The sequence below is a fragment of the Podarcis erhardii genome, assembly GCF_964252035.2.
Source record: "Podarcis erhardii genome assembly, chromosome: 14".
Classification (NCBI taxonomy): Eukaryota; Metazoa; Chordata; class Lepidosauria; order Squamata; family Lacertidae; genus Podarcis; species Podarcis erhardii.
In genome coordinates, this window is record NC_138503.1 from 7,274,614 (window position 1) to 7,291,652 (window position 17,039).

The following is a 17,039-nucleotide window of genomic DNA, read 5'->3' on the forward strand; positions in this document are numbered from 1 at the left end:
CTTGTGCTTCCACGGAGGACTCCCAACCCCACTGCTGAATTTGTAGGTGAGGGGTGGTGGTTGTGCACCTCCCCAAGTTTGCTGCCAATGCTAAGTCAAGTGATCGCAACTTGCCCAGAATGAATGTGTTGGCGAAGAGAGCAAATCGTGGATTTCCAAAGCTCCACTGTTTGTGTTATTTGAGTTAATTAACATTTATTTGCTTATTTTGGATCAAACAGCCGTCACAGGCGGAAGCTGTTTACTGATGCCAGATGGCAAGCAAGAGACAGCCAGCCAAAAGAGGCATCCGGAGTCAGCCACCCAGATAGGAAGCAAAGGCAAAATTTCAGGTTAGAAAAGTGTTGCTCTGAAGCTCAGAAAATGTGTGGGGTTGTTGGTCCATGCAGCTGGAGCCCCAAGCACACAGGCCTGCCTGGGTGCCACCGAGCCAGAGAAAGACCAAGAGCCTGGCAAAAGAGAAGCAGAATTACAGCGAACCCTTCAGAAAAGGAAGGCAACCTCTGGGGAATCCAGTTGGCTACTCAGGAGGAAGGGGACACCGCTCAGTGGGGTCAAGGTGGCCCTGGGCTTGGGGAACTGTCACCATGGACACGAGTGGCTGTAGCCTGTGGGCAGGCAAGTCATCTGTGAGAAAAGTAGGAAAGCTGAGGGGACCAGGAGGCCAGTGCATGGCCCAGAGAGGGCTCTGCACCAGGGCAAATTGAAGCTCTTACTGTAAAATATGGCCCAAAGGAGGATAGGTGTGTGCATGTGAGCTAGCAGGCCCAAATGCTGAGCATCACTCCCTCTAACAGTGAATGCAGCTGGTGTGTGCAGAGAGAGAGAAGCAAAAGGCAGAGCCCCTAGTTTGAAGAAGCACAAAAAACACCTTTCTTTAAAATCCTAAGTGGGAAACCTCCCAATACACAAACACACCAGACTGAGGATGCTAAGTGGGCATTGGGATGGTGACTGCTTGAGGAAGGAATAGAATAGAATATTCTAGAGGTTGGGTGCAGCTGGCTGGAACCCAAATGAGGAGATGCTCCTCCTCCTCCCTGCAACGTATTTTGTGGAGGATCCCACTTTGGTCCTGCCCCCAAAACTAACAGCCATCTTCTATCTCGTCCTCAACCTGCACTCAGTTTCATTGGACTCCCCCAAGGTAAAGGGAAGGTAAAGAACCCCTGGATGGTTAAGTCCACTCAAAGGTGACTATGGGGTGTGACGCTCATCTCGCTTCAGGCTGAGGGAGCCAGCATTTGTCCACAGACAGCTTTCCAGGTCATGTGGCCAGCATGACTAAACCGCTTCCGGCACAACAAGACACCGTGGCAGAAACCAGAGCACACGGAAACACCATTTACCTTCCTGCTGTTTACCTATTTATCTACTTGCACCGGCATGCTTTCAAACTGCTTGGTTGTCAGGAGCTGGGACAGAGCAACGGGAGCTCACTCTATCGCGGGGATTCAAACCACCAACGTTCTGATCGGCAAGCCCAAGAGGCTCAGTGGTTTAGACTAAAGCACCACCCGTGTCCCCTATCCTATCCTATGCCATGCCACGGGCACCCAGCCAAAGACAACACCCAGACCCCTTGGCCTTTTGTTTGAGTGGGCAAACCTCACAAGGCTGTCCAGCCCTCTGCCCAATCTCTGCCCAGATTCCATTTGCTCAATGAACACCCAGTGAACCTCTTTTCCATCATCACCCGCAAGTGCCTTTGCTATTCTGCTCACTGAAACTGTTGCTCAGACACCTGCTTCCTGCTTTCACAGTTCAATGCAAGAGGCCCCATTCCCTTCTCAGAATCCTCATCGTGCTTCAGAAAGGAAGAGGCCCTTTCAGCAAACCTGCTCAGAGATGCAAACATGGTCAGGGGTTTTTAGAGTCTATGGCCACATGTTCCAATTACCATTAGAGGCCTCCAGCAGATGTGATTCCCAGCAATGGGCCTAGCCAGAAATAAGCATTTCCAGGAAGGAATAGGCCACAGTCTCCATAATCTCTCCAGAAAAGCCCCTTCCTGGGATCACCTGAAGAGAGGAGGCAGACTTTATCCCGCTCTATGCTGTCTACGCTGATTGGCAGCAGCTCACTGGAGGAATAAATATCCATGCCTCCTTGCCAAGCCAGCAATATGGCATCCTGCCAAAGAAAGGGTCCCCTCTCACCTACCCCATCTTGCATTTCATCTACTGCCTGGCTGGGTGCTCACAAGCTACCAATTAAAGTCAAGGTTGGCCACATAAAAGTCCTGGATCAGCTATGATTAAGCTATAAACAGACACCAGCATGTCCCAGGCCTTCATCCATAAGGTGCACAACTCATAAAGAAAGATGTTTTTCCCGCCTCTGAAGGAAAGCAAAATCTTCTTCCTGCCATTGCCTGATCTGCCTGAGAAGACATCTTTTATTAAAAACATTTTTAAAATTCTAACTTCCTAGAGCAACGCCAGACACACCAACGGAAGGCATTCGTCTCGTGAATATACTTCCACTTTCATTACGGCATATTTATAAATTATGCAGCTGAACATAACAATAATCTAATAAGAAATTGCATGCCACTAAATTGAGTTGAACATCCCGGAGGCAGATCCCAGCATCCTCTCCAATCTAGAAATCAATGTCCCCCAGAAAAATGCTCCAGAGAGAGCCCATTTCCACAGTTTCAGGCCTGCAGTTATTGTATGCTAAATGCAAAACCACTGGGATGTTTCAAATGGCCCCATTTCCAGCACAATGACATATTCCTGGCTGCTGTATTTGGTGTTAAGTTCTAATAGCTGGTACTCCATCTTTGGAGCAGCCAAATAGTCAACCTTGCTCTTTCTCTCTGGCTTCTACAGTCACCAGAGGTGGCCTCACATATGCTCCAAGCTCCATGCCACCCCGGCCCCCTGGCCAAATGAAGGAAGGGCTGAGGGCACCCCCTCCCCAAAGAGACCACTGAATCTACCTTCAATCCCTAGGGTGGCCATGCTTCCCTGGGTCCATTGCACTCCAGCATCATTGTCACATGAACTTGAAGTCCACACCAACCCACATTTTGGGTGTGAGTTAGAAGCCACAATGAGAGTCTGTGGCTTCGGGCTTTTAATAAGGCCCAAGATGCAAACACCCGGGTAAACATGATGAATCACAGGAGTAAGGAATGGCATGTGTTGCAGGCAACATTTACTCCTGAGTAATGCACCCCAGAAAGCCAAAAGAGGAAGGAATACTCACAAATAGAACTTCTCGTCCCATGTTGGATTCAGGTTCCCAAATATGGTTTTTGTCCTCCTTTTGGTCTTGCCCACTTGCACTGTGACGTACGGGTCACTGGAACCAGTTTTATCCTTGGCCTGCAAGCCCTGAGCACAGACCACTGCAAGAGAGGAGGAAGAGAGAGAGAGAGAGAGAGAGAGAGAGAGAGAGAGAGAGAGAGAGGTGGAGGACACAAGTTGATAAAACTAGGCCTGGCCAACGGCGTTGTGACCAGTGTCCCCACCCACCCCCCTGCAAAAAAGGGGTTAAAGGGCTGGTGCTGGGCAGAAGAACACATGGAAGGTCCCAGGTCCAGTCCTCAGAATCTCCAGCTCAAAGGTGATGGAACTAGGTGGACTAAGTCAGAATGAGGCCACTTCCAGTGTTCTTAGATGAAGGAGGAGCCCCCCGGTACTCTGAGCCAGAGTAGAGCAGCGTGTCTTTTGTGTCCCCTGGGCTTGCGCCCTTGGCAAGGGCCGACCTAACCAGACCCTAGCTATTCCCCTGCCCCAGCTGGAGACCCTGGAGACCGCTGGCTGCCAGTCAGTGTAGACAAGACTGAGCAGTATGGCTCCATGGCCTGACTCTGTAGAGGACACCTTCCTGTGTTCCTAATAGTTCCAGATTCTCTGGAATGTAGAAAGAGTTGCTTTCCAACAGCTGGGTCAGGGCGAAGGCTGGCTACCCTTCCACAGTCAGCAAAGAGCTCAGGTGGCCTGGCTCTATTCCCAGTTATCAGTAAGCATTGCAGGAAATGCCAGCATGAGGTTATAGGGGGTGTCTCTCTCCTGGCACCTCCCTTTGGCTGACATCCTGGCTGGCTCTGGGGAGGAGCTGGCTGCCTCTTCCAAAGGCTTAGTTTTCGGACACGGTGACCGAAGGACAAGCAGTTTTTTTGTCCTACACGGGGATTATCCATGCAGGAGAAAAAACACCACTCAAGCAGGTGTTAAAAACAAACAACACCATTACAAAAACAACAACAAAACAGGACAAATAATGCAGTGAGACAATGTGAGAACCAGGCTGCGAGGCCTTTGAGGATTTCCACCCCCCAAGGGGTGGGGGGAATGGAGAAAACAAACTTGGCCTCCTCTCGGTCATGCAAGGAGGACTCTGCTCTGGTCTCGCCCAAAAAGAGTTGTGCCTTCTCAGCTCTGAGAGCACACAGAGTTCTGTGCAACTCAAAGATTACCAATAGCAGGTGGTCCTCCAGGTGTTTCCTTGCACCTTCCAAGCCATGACATTGACCCACTGTGCTCCGCTCCTTCTCCCATAAGGTAAGCTGTCCTCTCCCCCAGAGCAAGAAACATCTCCCAGGAGAAATGTCCAGGTATTACTTTGGAACAAGATGCTTGTTCCAATGCCCCCCCCTCCACCCCGAGAGCTGCCTTCAGACCCCAGGAGCCTATTTCCTGAGCCATTCCCTCTTGCAGAGCATGGTGTCCCGGCTACAACCTCCAGTTACAGAGACAGCCAGCTTCCCTGTAGCTGCCTTTCGCCAAGAAAACAGATGTCAGGATTTATCATCGCTAATGTGTGTTTATGCTGCTATAAATACAAACACTTGTCAGTTGACTCCTCCATCGCAATTCATAACTGTGCGAGTCTCTCCGTCGGCTTGAAAGCCAACTGGGACGTGCCACGCTCCCTCCCCTCGGCCCCCCTCTGACCATCAGCAAATATTTGCTTTGTAAGTTGGATCCACGTGATTTAAAGCATCGAGACAGGAGCATTTAGTTAACGTTTTTGAACTGCCACTAGTAGGGACAGCCCAGCTCATTAACTGCCTCATCAGAGAAATGATGGGATCAGAATGCTGTGTCCCTGTCCTGTCCTGTCCCATTCCCCGCCCCCGCAATCTGACTCAGCAGCAGACCTGTCTCTCTCCCCCCCCCCCCAGGGTGGGTCCATTCAGAAGAAAGTCTGCAGATCTTGGGGAAGGGAGGTTGTGTGGCTTCTCAAACCAGGATGGTGCCTGTGATGTCTCCTCTGGGCAACTCCTACAGCCAATCTGGTGCCAAACGTCTTGCTCTGTTTTCCTTTGGACCACATCAGCAAGGCTAAGAGAGAGGTCTTGTTGTCTGGGCTGCCCAGGACCTCCATATACACTGCCCAAGTTTGAGCCCGGGGGAGGTCACTTCGTTGCTGCTAACACAGCAGTTTGACTTCACCCATGGAGGCGCATTCCACAGTCTCCCGAGACAGATGGGTGCCAGCACCAACACAGTATCATGAACCAAGGCTTTTATAAGCCCTGTGGACCACCCAGTTGTTATGGCTACTGGACAAACTGTTCTCCTAGGCTGCATTGAGGACATCTTAAGTCACCTGCAGCAACTGCTGCCTTGACCAGATCTAAATTTTATAGGAAGGATTATTGTAGGTGATGCTGCTCTGTACATCAAATAGGGCATTGAGTCTAGCAACCTAGAAATCCCCAAAGAGACAGACTTCCCTGGCAAAATCATTGTGGGTGGTGATACCAAGCCTCAAGTACAGTTTAGTACTGGGGATGATAATGTTATGCTTATATTCTGTTTCTTGGGGGGAAAAAATTAAGTACTGGGGATGTGCTATCATCCCCCTGAAGATGAATGAAATCAAGGAAGCACCCAACAGAGGAGATGTAGTTATGGGCTACTTTGACTACCTCCCACAAACTGTTTATGCAAAAAGTTTGGCATTCAAAGTGTAAATGGGAATTGCTTGCAGTCCTCACCCCACTGGGGGGTTTCAAGGTGGCAAACTGTTCTGCACCAGCTTGGAGGCGGCATGGACCACCTTGTGAGATCAGGGTGTACACTATCTTTCTACTTCGCACACCCAGAGAAACAACCACACACCAGAGACCCTCTTTCTGTTTGTATTCTGCAAATGCCATTTTGTAACCACCTGGGCTGGAAGGGAAAAGGGAGCTTTGGCCAGAGAGAGTTCTCCAGCTGAAAAGGGGGAATCCTCTCACCCGTGATGGTGATCTTTGCTGACCACTTGGATGTCCCATCCAGGACACTCTGTTTGGCTGCCTTGGTGTGCTGTACAAAGTCCTCCTTGGGGATCTGGAACATTTCCTGGATCAGTTCAAAAACTTCTGGCCTGTTTCGCTCCCTGATCTTCATTTGCTCCTTCATTGCTGTAATAATATTCTGGGTCTTATCCTCAGCACCGTGCTTTGAACTCTTCTCCGCTGCCCCTAAGGTGACATAACAACAGCATTAGCAACATTTAACAATGCACTACTCTAGCAGTAGTTGTCATTGCAGCAGCTGGAGTAATATTGGGTCACCTTCTATGAGGAGAAGGTGACGCTGCTGAAATCTGGAAAACAGCTGCCCTCAATGACACAGAAGGTGCCTGGCCAGGCGGGTCTTTCATTGACGCCTTTGCCAACCTGATACCCTCCAGCTGTTTTGGACAACCTGAACTAGCCAGGGATGATGGGAATTGTAGTCCACAACAGCTGGAGGGCATAAGGTTGGCGAAAGCGGACCCTCCGCTTGCTTTCTGTGTGTCCTGCACAGCATGGATGAAGCCCCTTCCTTCCACCAGGGACATCTGGTTCCATGTGTGGTGCACGTAGACCACAGCACACACGAGAGGCCCCTTGATGTTGTGACGTCAGTTCATGCCTGGAGGGGCTTCCAGGAAGACATCGAAATGGAAGCCCGAAGTCTGGCACAGATGCTGATCCCCCAAAATGATGGTTTTTCCTGCCCTGAAGCAAAGCCAGGGATGCCAATATTCTGACTTTTCTGGATCTTTGCAAAATAATGGGATTCCTAGTGGATCACAGAGGTCAACTGCCAAGGGGGTAGGGGTGTCACAGTACAATAGAGCACCCAACCAGGAATCTTTGGTGGTGGGCTTTAGAGAGGCTCGTTTGCAGCCCATCCCTGCCTGGATCAGCCTAGCATAGGCTGCAAGAGACCAACTGCACTGACTGGGGACGGAGGGCAATGGTGGCCGCAGATGAAAAGGCAAGGTGGCATTTCTGGCCACCCCATCTTTTTCTGCTTGGCTGCAGGTCACAGGGGGCGAAGTAGAATGCTGACAAATGACACCAGAGCAGCCAGCAAGCCTCCCTTGTTTCTGTGCCATGAGGCAGCCAAGCCACACTCCTGGGGGCCTGCGCATCAGGTGGCAGCAGCGCGGCAACAGAGGAGAGACTGAGGAAGAGAGAGGTCTCTGGGCCACTGGATGGCTTTTGGCGAGAGGTGACAAAGGGCCTCATGCAATCTCTTTAGCCAGCTGGAAACCTGGTGGGTTTAAAAGCAAAGGAGGAGGAAGAGTTTTATCCAGTGAAACTGGAGCTAAATGCAGACAGTGCCCAACTGAGTGAAACCCAAATGAGGTGGAAGATCCTTGAGACCAGAACGCAGGGTGGGTTGGGGGAAGCACAAGACCCATTCAGCGTTAGGGGTGCCTGCATGCCCAGAGATACTATGTCACCTCCACTCAGCCACTTCACTGTCCATCCTGCCACCTGGAGCCCCTGTGAGATTGTTGGTGTCATTGCCATCCGAGTAGCCCAAGCGTTTGCTTGGGCTTTGCGATGTGCCAAGCAGACTCTCCCTTGCCACTGCCAGGGCTGCTCCAACAGGCTTCTGTTGCCACCCCAAACCACAGGAGGATCCCATGCCCCAGAGCTGGGACACCCATGAGGCAGGGTGAGGCAAACACTGTGGGTGGCAGGATCCACAGAGACAGCAGATCCTGATGTAGTTTTTGGTGTCTTCCCTTGTTTTTGGTGTGGATCAGGCATCCCCAAACTCAGCCCTCCAGCTGTTCTGGGACTACAACACCCATCATCCCTGACCACTGGTCTTGTTAGCTAATGCTGATGGGAATTGTAGTCCCAAAACATCTGGAGGGCTGAGTTTGCCTATGCCTGGTGTAGATCTTCTTACCAGGCGGGGTGAGGGGTGAGGGCACCATTTTGCAGTTTGCCTCAGGTGGCCCTGCCCTGCCCCCCTCGCAAAGGGGGAGGGGCAAGCGGCACTAAGAAGGGCAGGAGCTGTGCCCACACCAGGTGCCCCTCAGAATACTCACTCTGCAAACAGTCCGCGTTGAGGAGATCCTGGCACTTCTCATGGCACTTGACCCCACACTCTGTGCACCTCATTCCCTGCCTGGCGATGCCCCAGAGGAGACCCTCGCACTCGTAGCAGTAGGTGGGGGCGGTGGCCGTCCACACTTCAAAGTAGTGTGGGGTGGTGGAGGACATGGGGTAGATGAGGGCCTGAAGGGTTTTTCTGAAGACGTGCATTTTCTGAGGGGACACAAAACACATCCAGACACATCAACAAAGCGGCTCACAGTTCCCAATTGGCTAAGTACTGCAGGCCTCCTGTTTTACAAAAGCCAAGCCACGGACTCCCTACTTTTGAAAATTTCGATCCCTGGGGAAGCTTTGGTTATGTGAATGGTGCCACGGAGCTCCTGGGTGGGGTCTGCAGACCACCAACTGAGAACCACTGGTCTAATCATTCTTTCATGCATCTTCAAGCTCCTGTTACAAAGCTTTTGCTGAAGCGTTGCAGAGCACGTGCCTCAGTGCGAGAGGCTCTTGTCAGCCGAGCTCTTGCTGACTTGCTCTGAGGCCCTTGGAAGAGGAAGGTGCTCAAAAGCACCACAAGGGCTGGTCAAGCATTGGTGTGTCTTTGCAGAGAGAGCTGGGGGCTGCCCAGTGTCCACACCAGATTTAGGGCAGCACAGGGGTTTTCCCCACACAGGACACTGTGCCAAGAGGGCACAAAATAATAATAATAATAATAATAATAATAATAATAATAATAATAATACCTATATCTATACAGGTACATTCTGAGAAGATCTATAAAAAGACAATAGTACCAGGAAACTGTTCTCTCACAGCACAGGAGACCCTTTCCCCCTGAGCCTAGAAGTTAGCCCCTGGCTCCTTGCAATCTCTGAGACGGTTGCAGAAAAATATGTCGCCAGAAGGAGAAAGGAATGGTGATCAGGCAGCCATTACAAAGACTGCAGCCTCACATCACTTATGCCATGCTGGCATGTCTGGTGCTCAGGAGACACCTGTGTGGGCTCCTGGGGGCAGGGAATCAGTTCCCCAGAATGGCTTCCTTAGCTGGACAAAGGCAGGGGGCTGGCAGACGTCCCCTCCTTCTTCCACAGCTCCCTGACTCATTTGCCACACACAGGCTCTTGCCTCTGGGGTGGCACATGGTGACACTTGCTCAGCCCACGCCATGGCTCTTTGCCATGAGAGCAGGGGAGCAAAGCCAGCTGCTCGCAGGATACCAGAAGTCCTTTCTTGCGAGCTTCACTCCCAGTGAAACCCAGTGGCCTGGACCAGTGACTCCACCATGTCTCAAGGACTGTGGCACTTGCTGGCCAAGGAAAGCGTTCTCTTCTGATGTGAGGGCAAAGAGGAACTCTCTGATCTGAACGCTGTGCCTTGAGTGGCTACATGCTAAGTCACAGGCAAAATCTCTTGCTTCAGATGTGAAGGGGTTCAGATGTGATGCTTCTGCCCATCTATCTCCAGGGTGCTGATTCACACAATCCACTAATTAGCACCAGAGATGGTCCCATTAGCATTGAAAGCGAGTCCAGTGCTAACAAACAAGGCCCCTGCAGAGCAGCAGATCATCTGCCTTGCCTTCTCCAGCTCTCCTAATGGCACCCTTCGGTCTGCTTAGGATGGTTTCCTGAGAAGGGGGTTTGAGTCAGCACTGGCTTCCCATTGACGTCAGCTAGAAAAGGCTCTACTATAGGGATACTCAGCACTTGAGCAGTTTGGGGGCTGATCCGGCCCACCTCTGATGGTGCTTCGGAGCATCACAGGAAAACACCTCCATAGAAATATATATATACATGGGGAAAGCACTCCAGAGAGCTGTTGCTGCCAAATGCAAACTGGGGCAAAGAGATTGGTAGAGAAAACAAAAGCATCAGCTGGGAGCATTGCAAGAGAGCAGCAATTGCTTTTTATCACACACAGCACACTGAGAAAGGGCTAGGCAACACCTGGGCTTCTGCAAAAGAGAAAGGGTGAAATGTGCTTAACACATTGCAAAGCTATCACATAAATGGCCCTCATAAATTGTTTCCAAGCTAATGCTTAATTTTGCATTCCAGGAGGTTTGGGAAGGGAATAACTAAATATGTTGATAGCCTAAAATGTGAAGGCACACTGGCAGATGACAAAGGGGAGAACGCTGGGGAAATGAGCAAGTAAACGCTCTGGGGGAAACTCCAGCAACCTGGAATCAATGGCTGCCGACTGCACTCGTCTTCCTAGGATCAAGCAAGCGGGCAGCTGCCGCTTATGCATCTCCCTACTTCATTATTATTATTATTATTATTATTATTATTATTATTATTATATACCGCCCTTCATCAAGAGATCCTGGGGCCGCAGTTCACAGTACAAAAGACAACATAAATAATTAAACCAACAAAACAAAGCATTAACACCTCCACCATTTATCTCCTCCATTCCCAGTTGCGGGATTCCTGTAATATTTTCTTTCGGGGGTGGAGAGGAAGCTGTTTGATATGCTGCTGCTGCTGGGGGTGGGAGGGGGCTTCTGCCTGCCCCCTTCCTGACTTCAGTGGGAAGGGAGGGAGTGAAAGGTCCTCTGAGTATTATTATTATTATTATTATTATTATTATTATTATTATTATTCACTTTTATTTATACCCTGCCCTCCCCAGCCAAGACCGGGTTCAGGGCGGCTAACACCAGTATAAAAAAAATTGATTGAAATACAACTTAAAAACAAGATTAAAATACAACATTAAAATGCACCCTCATTTCAGTAGGAACTCAAATAAAAACTTTTTGGGGGATGAAAACGTCAAGTCTTCACCAAGGCCAGCTATCCAGACTGATCCTATGTGGGCCAGAAAAAAGCCAGGGAAGTCCCCAAATAGGAGTTTCATCACAGAAGGAGAAAGGAAAAAGGAAGAGGGGGAGGGGATCAATTTGATTCCAAGCCAAAGGCCAGGGGGAACAACTCTGTCTTACAGGCCCTGCGGAAAGAAATCAGAAAGAAATGACATTTGCCTTGGAGATGGATTCCCAAGGGCAGAGAAAACATTCAGAGTGAACCGTGTTCCAGACACAGCTATTGTCCCCAAAGAGTTTCTGTGCCTTTAGATTCAGGAACAGGATAATATTTGATGTGTGAAGAAACCTTGGCACCTGATTAGTGCGACTGACAGAGGGGGTTCTCGGTTCTTTTACTGACTATCCAGACCAGGCTACAAGTCTTTATGGGGATTTGCTGAAGAAATTTCTGGTTAACTATATAATCCAAGGGCTATGGCTGCCCTGTAATGTCACACTCCCATCCATGGGCAGAAGCTATTTATTTATTTATTTATTTATTTATTTATTTATTTAATACAATTTATAGGCAGCTGAATTGCAAAAAGAAAAAGAAAATAAGCACACCTTGAAGCAGTTTACAGAAAGATTTTTTGAAAATATGATCGAGAGAAAAAAAATCACAATTCTACTTCAAAATGTGCAAAAGTTAAAATATGAAAGCAGACAAAAATTACCTCAACTTTCTAAGTATCTGGATAGGTTTGTCTAAACAGGACTAAAGACCTCCAAAGTGCATTGATCTCATACAATGACTTAACAGAGCTTGGGATGGAGCATTTCTTAGTGAACATTCATATTATACAAAAAAAAATAAGGATCCAAATAAGTTTAGCCGACATTGGGCTTTATTTTCAATCACTGGAACCCAAGAATTCAAGGTCATGTCCCACTTTATTCTTCATTCTCATATATATGAAGTTCTTCCTTAACGAAACATTTTGTTCTCTGCTGTATTGTTTTACTGTTCTTATATTGTAATTTCTTTCTCTTTTCTGTTAGGAAACATGTGTGAATAAATCGATTTAGTTCTCTCTGAAGGCAAAGGAGACCCTGAGAGGGTTTTGAAGGCCATGGCAAAGGGGTGTGTGGAAGCTCTCCTGGGGGGTTGTTGTGAAAGGCACCTTCAACCTAATGTAGTCTTCTAGGGCATGGGTAGGCAAACTAAGGCCCGGGGGCCGGATCTGGCCCAATCACCTTCTGAATCCAGCCCACGGACGGTCTGGGAATCAGCGTGTTTTTACATGAGTAGAATGTGCCCTTTTATTTAAAATGCATCTCTGGGTTGTTTGTGGGGCATAGGAATTCGTTCTCTTTTTTCCCTTCAAAATATAGTCCGGCCCTCCACAAGGTCTGAGAGACAGTGGACCGGCCCCCTACTGAAAAAGTTTGCTGACCCCTGTTCTAGGGGCTCAGCCTTCAAGGTAAAGGCAAAAGGGAGAAAGCAGCCAAGTCTTCTTGAGTTAAAAAAAGAGATGAATATTCTATTTACGAAAGTATAGAGCAAATAAAATTAGAGAGGGACAATCAATAGAAGTTCTTGCCAAGGAATTTCAGGCCTGGCTGCAATCAATAAGCCAGACGCCCAAGCGGTCGGGGGGTGGGGGGGTTGCTCCTGATCACACTTATGCAAGTCAGTTTGGAGAGAGAATGGGGGAGGCAGCAAATAAATGGGCGAGGGGGGAGAAACCACCAGCAAACATGGATCAGAATGATGCTCTGCATTGCACGGTGTGGACTGGAAGACCCCCTCCAATCTACAGCTCTATGATTCCATTCTACAGGTGGCTGGGGAGGGGTAGATCTTGGGCGGGTATGTCTTCTACTTTTTCTTTCTGGTCTCAGAAACTCTCAGCTGTTGAAATCGTACAGCTGGAAACTTACACCGGATGAATTGGGGATTTCAGTTTCCCTTGCACAAATATTGAGCAGGGAAGTTAGAAGCGCAGTTTGACGTGGCCCAAATCTTTGCAAGCACAATCATTTTTATTTTACAGTGGTGCCCCGCAAGACGAATGCCTCGCAAGACGGAAAACTCGCTAGACGAAAGAGTTTTCCGTTTTGGAGGTGCTTCGCAAAACGAATTTCCTATGGGCTTGCTTCGCAAGACGAAAATGTCTTGCGAGTTCCTGTGGGTTTTTTTTCCTCCCCACCCTTTTCTAATCTGCTAAGCCACTTATCCGCTTAGCCGATAAGCCGCTAAAAGCCGCTAAACCGCTAATAGCGCTAATCCGCTAAGCCGTCAATGGGCTTGCATCGCAAGACGAAAAAACCGCTAGACGAAGAGACTTGCGGAACGGATTCTTTTCGTCTTGCAAGGCACCACTGTATTTTTAAATTTCTCTAGGGGCTGCATATACATATACATATGTAACAGGCTATATGATATTGTGAGTGGAATACCTTCCCTACTGAAGTGACTCTTTCGCCCTCATCAGTAACTTTAAGGGAAACTCTAAAAACATGAACTCCTCTGGCTGTCTGATCTGTTCTTGGCAACCCTGAAATTATTAGCTGTCCATGCAGGAGACTATGTTTTTTAGTAGTTTTTAACCAGCTTTTTAGAAGACTTTAAACTGTTTTTATAAATTTTAATTGCATTTGCTGCTCTGGGCTCCTTCGGGAAGGAAGGGTGAGATGTAAAATAAATAACTCAATTAAATAAATGTGCATATGTAAAACAGGCTCAGGTAAGGGTGGTTGAAGCCTTGGTGCTACACTAATTCGCAGGGTGGTGTATCATATCCAGAAAAACACGTGGCTTTATAGGACAAGGATAAACTACTCTGGTTAAAGGAAGCAGAATTTGATGTCTATTCTATGATAGAAGTCTCTTTTTGGAGCTATTTTATGCCTTCTTCTACATCTTCACAACAGCCATGTGAGGTACGTTAGGCTGAGTGTTGACGACTGACCCAAGTTAAGATGTGAGAGGGAAAAAAGGGTTTAAGATAAGAAATTGCACGTGCTCAGAGCATTTTCTGGTTATTAAAGTTACTAAAATGTTGTTAGTTTGTGTTTTGAAACTGCACATGCTCAGAGAATATTTCTTGTAGTCCATAAAACTTATTTAATAATACATTTGTTAAGTTTTTCAGATAAATGCATTCCTTTTGGAAGGGAGGGGGTGTGTCTTATTTTGGGAATGGCACTAGCCCCCTCCCATCTTAATCCAGCCTTGAACCGTCTCCAAAGGCAGCCATAGTTCAACCTTCTTGTGAGGACAAACCAACAAATATTTAGAACATAGCAAAAAGCTATCCAAAAAGATAGAAAGCAATCAAACTGCAAGTTGGGGCAGGCTCTCCTATCCCTTTGCACCAGAATTTCTTGGGCAATTTCATTTTGCGGGCATTATTTCCCCCAATTGCCTGCTTCTGGATTTCCTTACACACACTGTCGAGAGACAGGCAGCTCCAGACCTCAGAAGGGCCTCGTTTCACGTTGTGCTTCGCCTTCCTCGTGGAGCCACTGTGTGGCTTCCAGCACACGGCCAGCAGATGCTTCCCTTCAGCTGCTTGCACAGCCCCCCCCCCTCAGGTGCCTCTCCTGAGCAGTTAATTTAGAAGCCAGCCATGTGCGTGAGCCACATGTGCCATTGGTTGCAAGGAATCTGCTATGGAATCCATGATTTCCCAGAGCCAAATGCTGCTTTCATTTTCAGTCTGCCACGGCCCAACTTCTAAGGCAGAGCTTTCCAAACGGCGTGTTGCGTTAGTGTGTCGGCTGTAGTGGGCAGGTGAGTTGTGCGAACGCTACCTGCACTCCTCCCGGGGTTGGAAAGGGGTTAGCTTAACCTCTGGTTTGCTAGAAAAACTGAATTACTGTATTGCAAAATGTCTAAAAAGTGTGTCACCGACATGGAAAGCTTGGAAAGCTCTGTTCTTAGGGGAAGTATTGTCGTGTGTGTGTGTGTGTGTGTGTGTGTGTGTGTGTGTGGATGGATGTGCTAGGAGTAGCCACCTCCTTATCTGACTGAGTGCTTGCTATACAAATGTGGTCAGCCCTAGACCACTGGCACTGGGGGCAGAGAGAGAAGATGCTGAATGGACCTCTTAGAGCTGGGTGGACCTCACATGCACCCAGGGGAGGTTCTTCAGCTGCTGGCCACCTGCAATCTCTTGCTTGACATTCCTCCCAGAACAGACATGGAGACAATGGAGAGAAGAGAAGGAGCACACTTCGTTCTCGATTCAGCAAGATGACCACACAGGAGACAACTTCAGGAAGCCTCCGACTTTCATAACGGGTAGCCAGCAGAAACAGCACAGCATCCAACAGAAGGCGTTAAATACTTTGGTGAATACTCTCCCCTCCCCCCCCCATTTAAAGGAAGCCAACCCGCCCCTTGAAGAAACATGCTAAGCAGCCCCCTCTCCTACCATCTCCTCATTGTCGATTGATGTCCGGATGACCATGGCTAGAGAGATCCCAGACTTCCGGGTTGCAAGGGTCTGTGGAAGGCAGAAGTACACAGAAGATATAAAATTTACAGAAAATGATATAAAAATGATATTATCGATGTTATCTACTGTATTACCAAGTAAATTGGCAAAAATATATAAAGCTAAATCAGGTAAGTGTGGGAAATGTAAAGAAGGTTCTTTTTATCATATGTGGTGGTCTTGTAGTAAGGATAAAACTTACTGGGAAGTGAAATACAATGTATTGAAAAAGATGTTTAAAATAACGTTTGCAAAACAGAAGCTTTTCTTTGGGAATTATAGGGACAGAACTACCCAAACTGCATAGAAATTTATTCATGTATGTGACTCCAGCGGCAAAAGTGGGAAGATGAAGAAGTCCCAGCAAAAGAAGAATGGAGACAAAAACTTGCGGAATATGCAGAAATGGCAAAACTTACTGGAAAAATAAGAAATCAAGGTAACAAACTTTTTATAAAGGAATGGAAATGATTTATGGAATATTTATGAACAAACTGTAAACAGATAAGAACATTGGCAGGATTATTGTAATAACCTGCAGTTTTATAAGAGTAAATATTTAAGGTAGATGAATAAATGAGCAAATTAAGTTAATTTGGATATGCAGAAAATATTAAAAATAATTTTAAGGAACCGCAGAAAGAAGGGGAAGGAAGTCAAGTTTTGAAATGTTAAAATGATTATAAAATTATTGAAATCTATAAAACTGAAAATCATAAATTACACACACACACACACACACACACACACACACACAGAGTCACTGACATGGGCAACCATGGCTGATGAAGGGCTGGATGAAGCAGGAAGGTGTGTATTTGGGGAGTCTTATTCAGGCGGGTGGGGAGCAGGGTAAGCCTGAGGTAACAGACCTGCGCCCATTTTAACTGCTCAGAGAATATTTCAGCTCACCCCCTCTGCCTTGCACTTCTCCTGCCCAACAATATCTCTTCCAACACTGTATAATCTCTAGGACCAAGATGAAAAAAACCAAAACCCTTTACTGAAGTATTAAGCCTTGTCAGTTGAATTTCAAGGCAAAACTGCGATGGTGCCAACTGAATTTAAATAATATACAACTTGCTTCTGGCTCCATTAAAACATCTAAATCCAAGGACTTCCGGGTTGGCGCCATCGCCGAATGGCGGACTCCCTCCGAGCTCCGGAGGGAGCCTGCTCGGCAGGGGCTGGGTTCTACCGCGCCGGCGACGCGGGGACCCTCAAAAACCATGGGCGCTGAAACCCATGGGCATGGTGACTCGGCGGGCACCGTTTGCGCCCCCCCGACCACGCGAAGGAGCCTTTTTAAAGGCTACGGAGCGGGTGACAGGGGGGTGGTGGTGCTGTGAGTCCTCCGCTTCCCCTGCCGAGTGAAGCCGCATGCCATTTGGCGGAGAGCGCTGACTTCTTCCATTGAAAATCTGGACTTAAAAGAATAACCCGTGAGTAATTGGAACTTGGATTAAAAAGGGGAACAAATTTT

The 17,039-nt window shown here is 48.0% G+C and overlaps 1 protein-coding gene across 1 annotated transcript in view; it reads right to left on the minus strand.

Annotated features, from left to right (window-relative positions):
• Positions 1-17,039, minus strand: part of UNC13C (unc-13 homolog C) — a 130,796-nt gene that overhangs the window by 66,595 nt on the left and 47,162 nt on the right. Inside the window, exons 6-9 of the mRNA XM_081839403.1 lie at positions 15,494-15,565; positions 8,287-8,506; positions 6,203-6,430; positions 3,217-3,358 (exon numbers count right to left, since the gene is read on the minus strand). Of these exons, the coding sequence (XP_081695529.1) occupies positions 3,217-3,358; positions 6,203-6,430; positions 8,287-8,506; positions 15,494-15,565 (662 nt within the window). The remainder of the gene's footprint in view (positions 1-3,216; positions 3,359-6,202; positions 6,431-8,286; positions 8,507-15,493; positions 15,566-17,039) is intronic.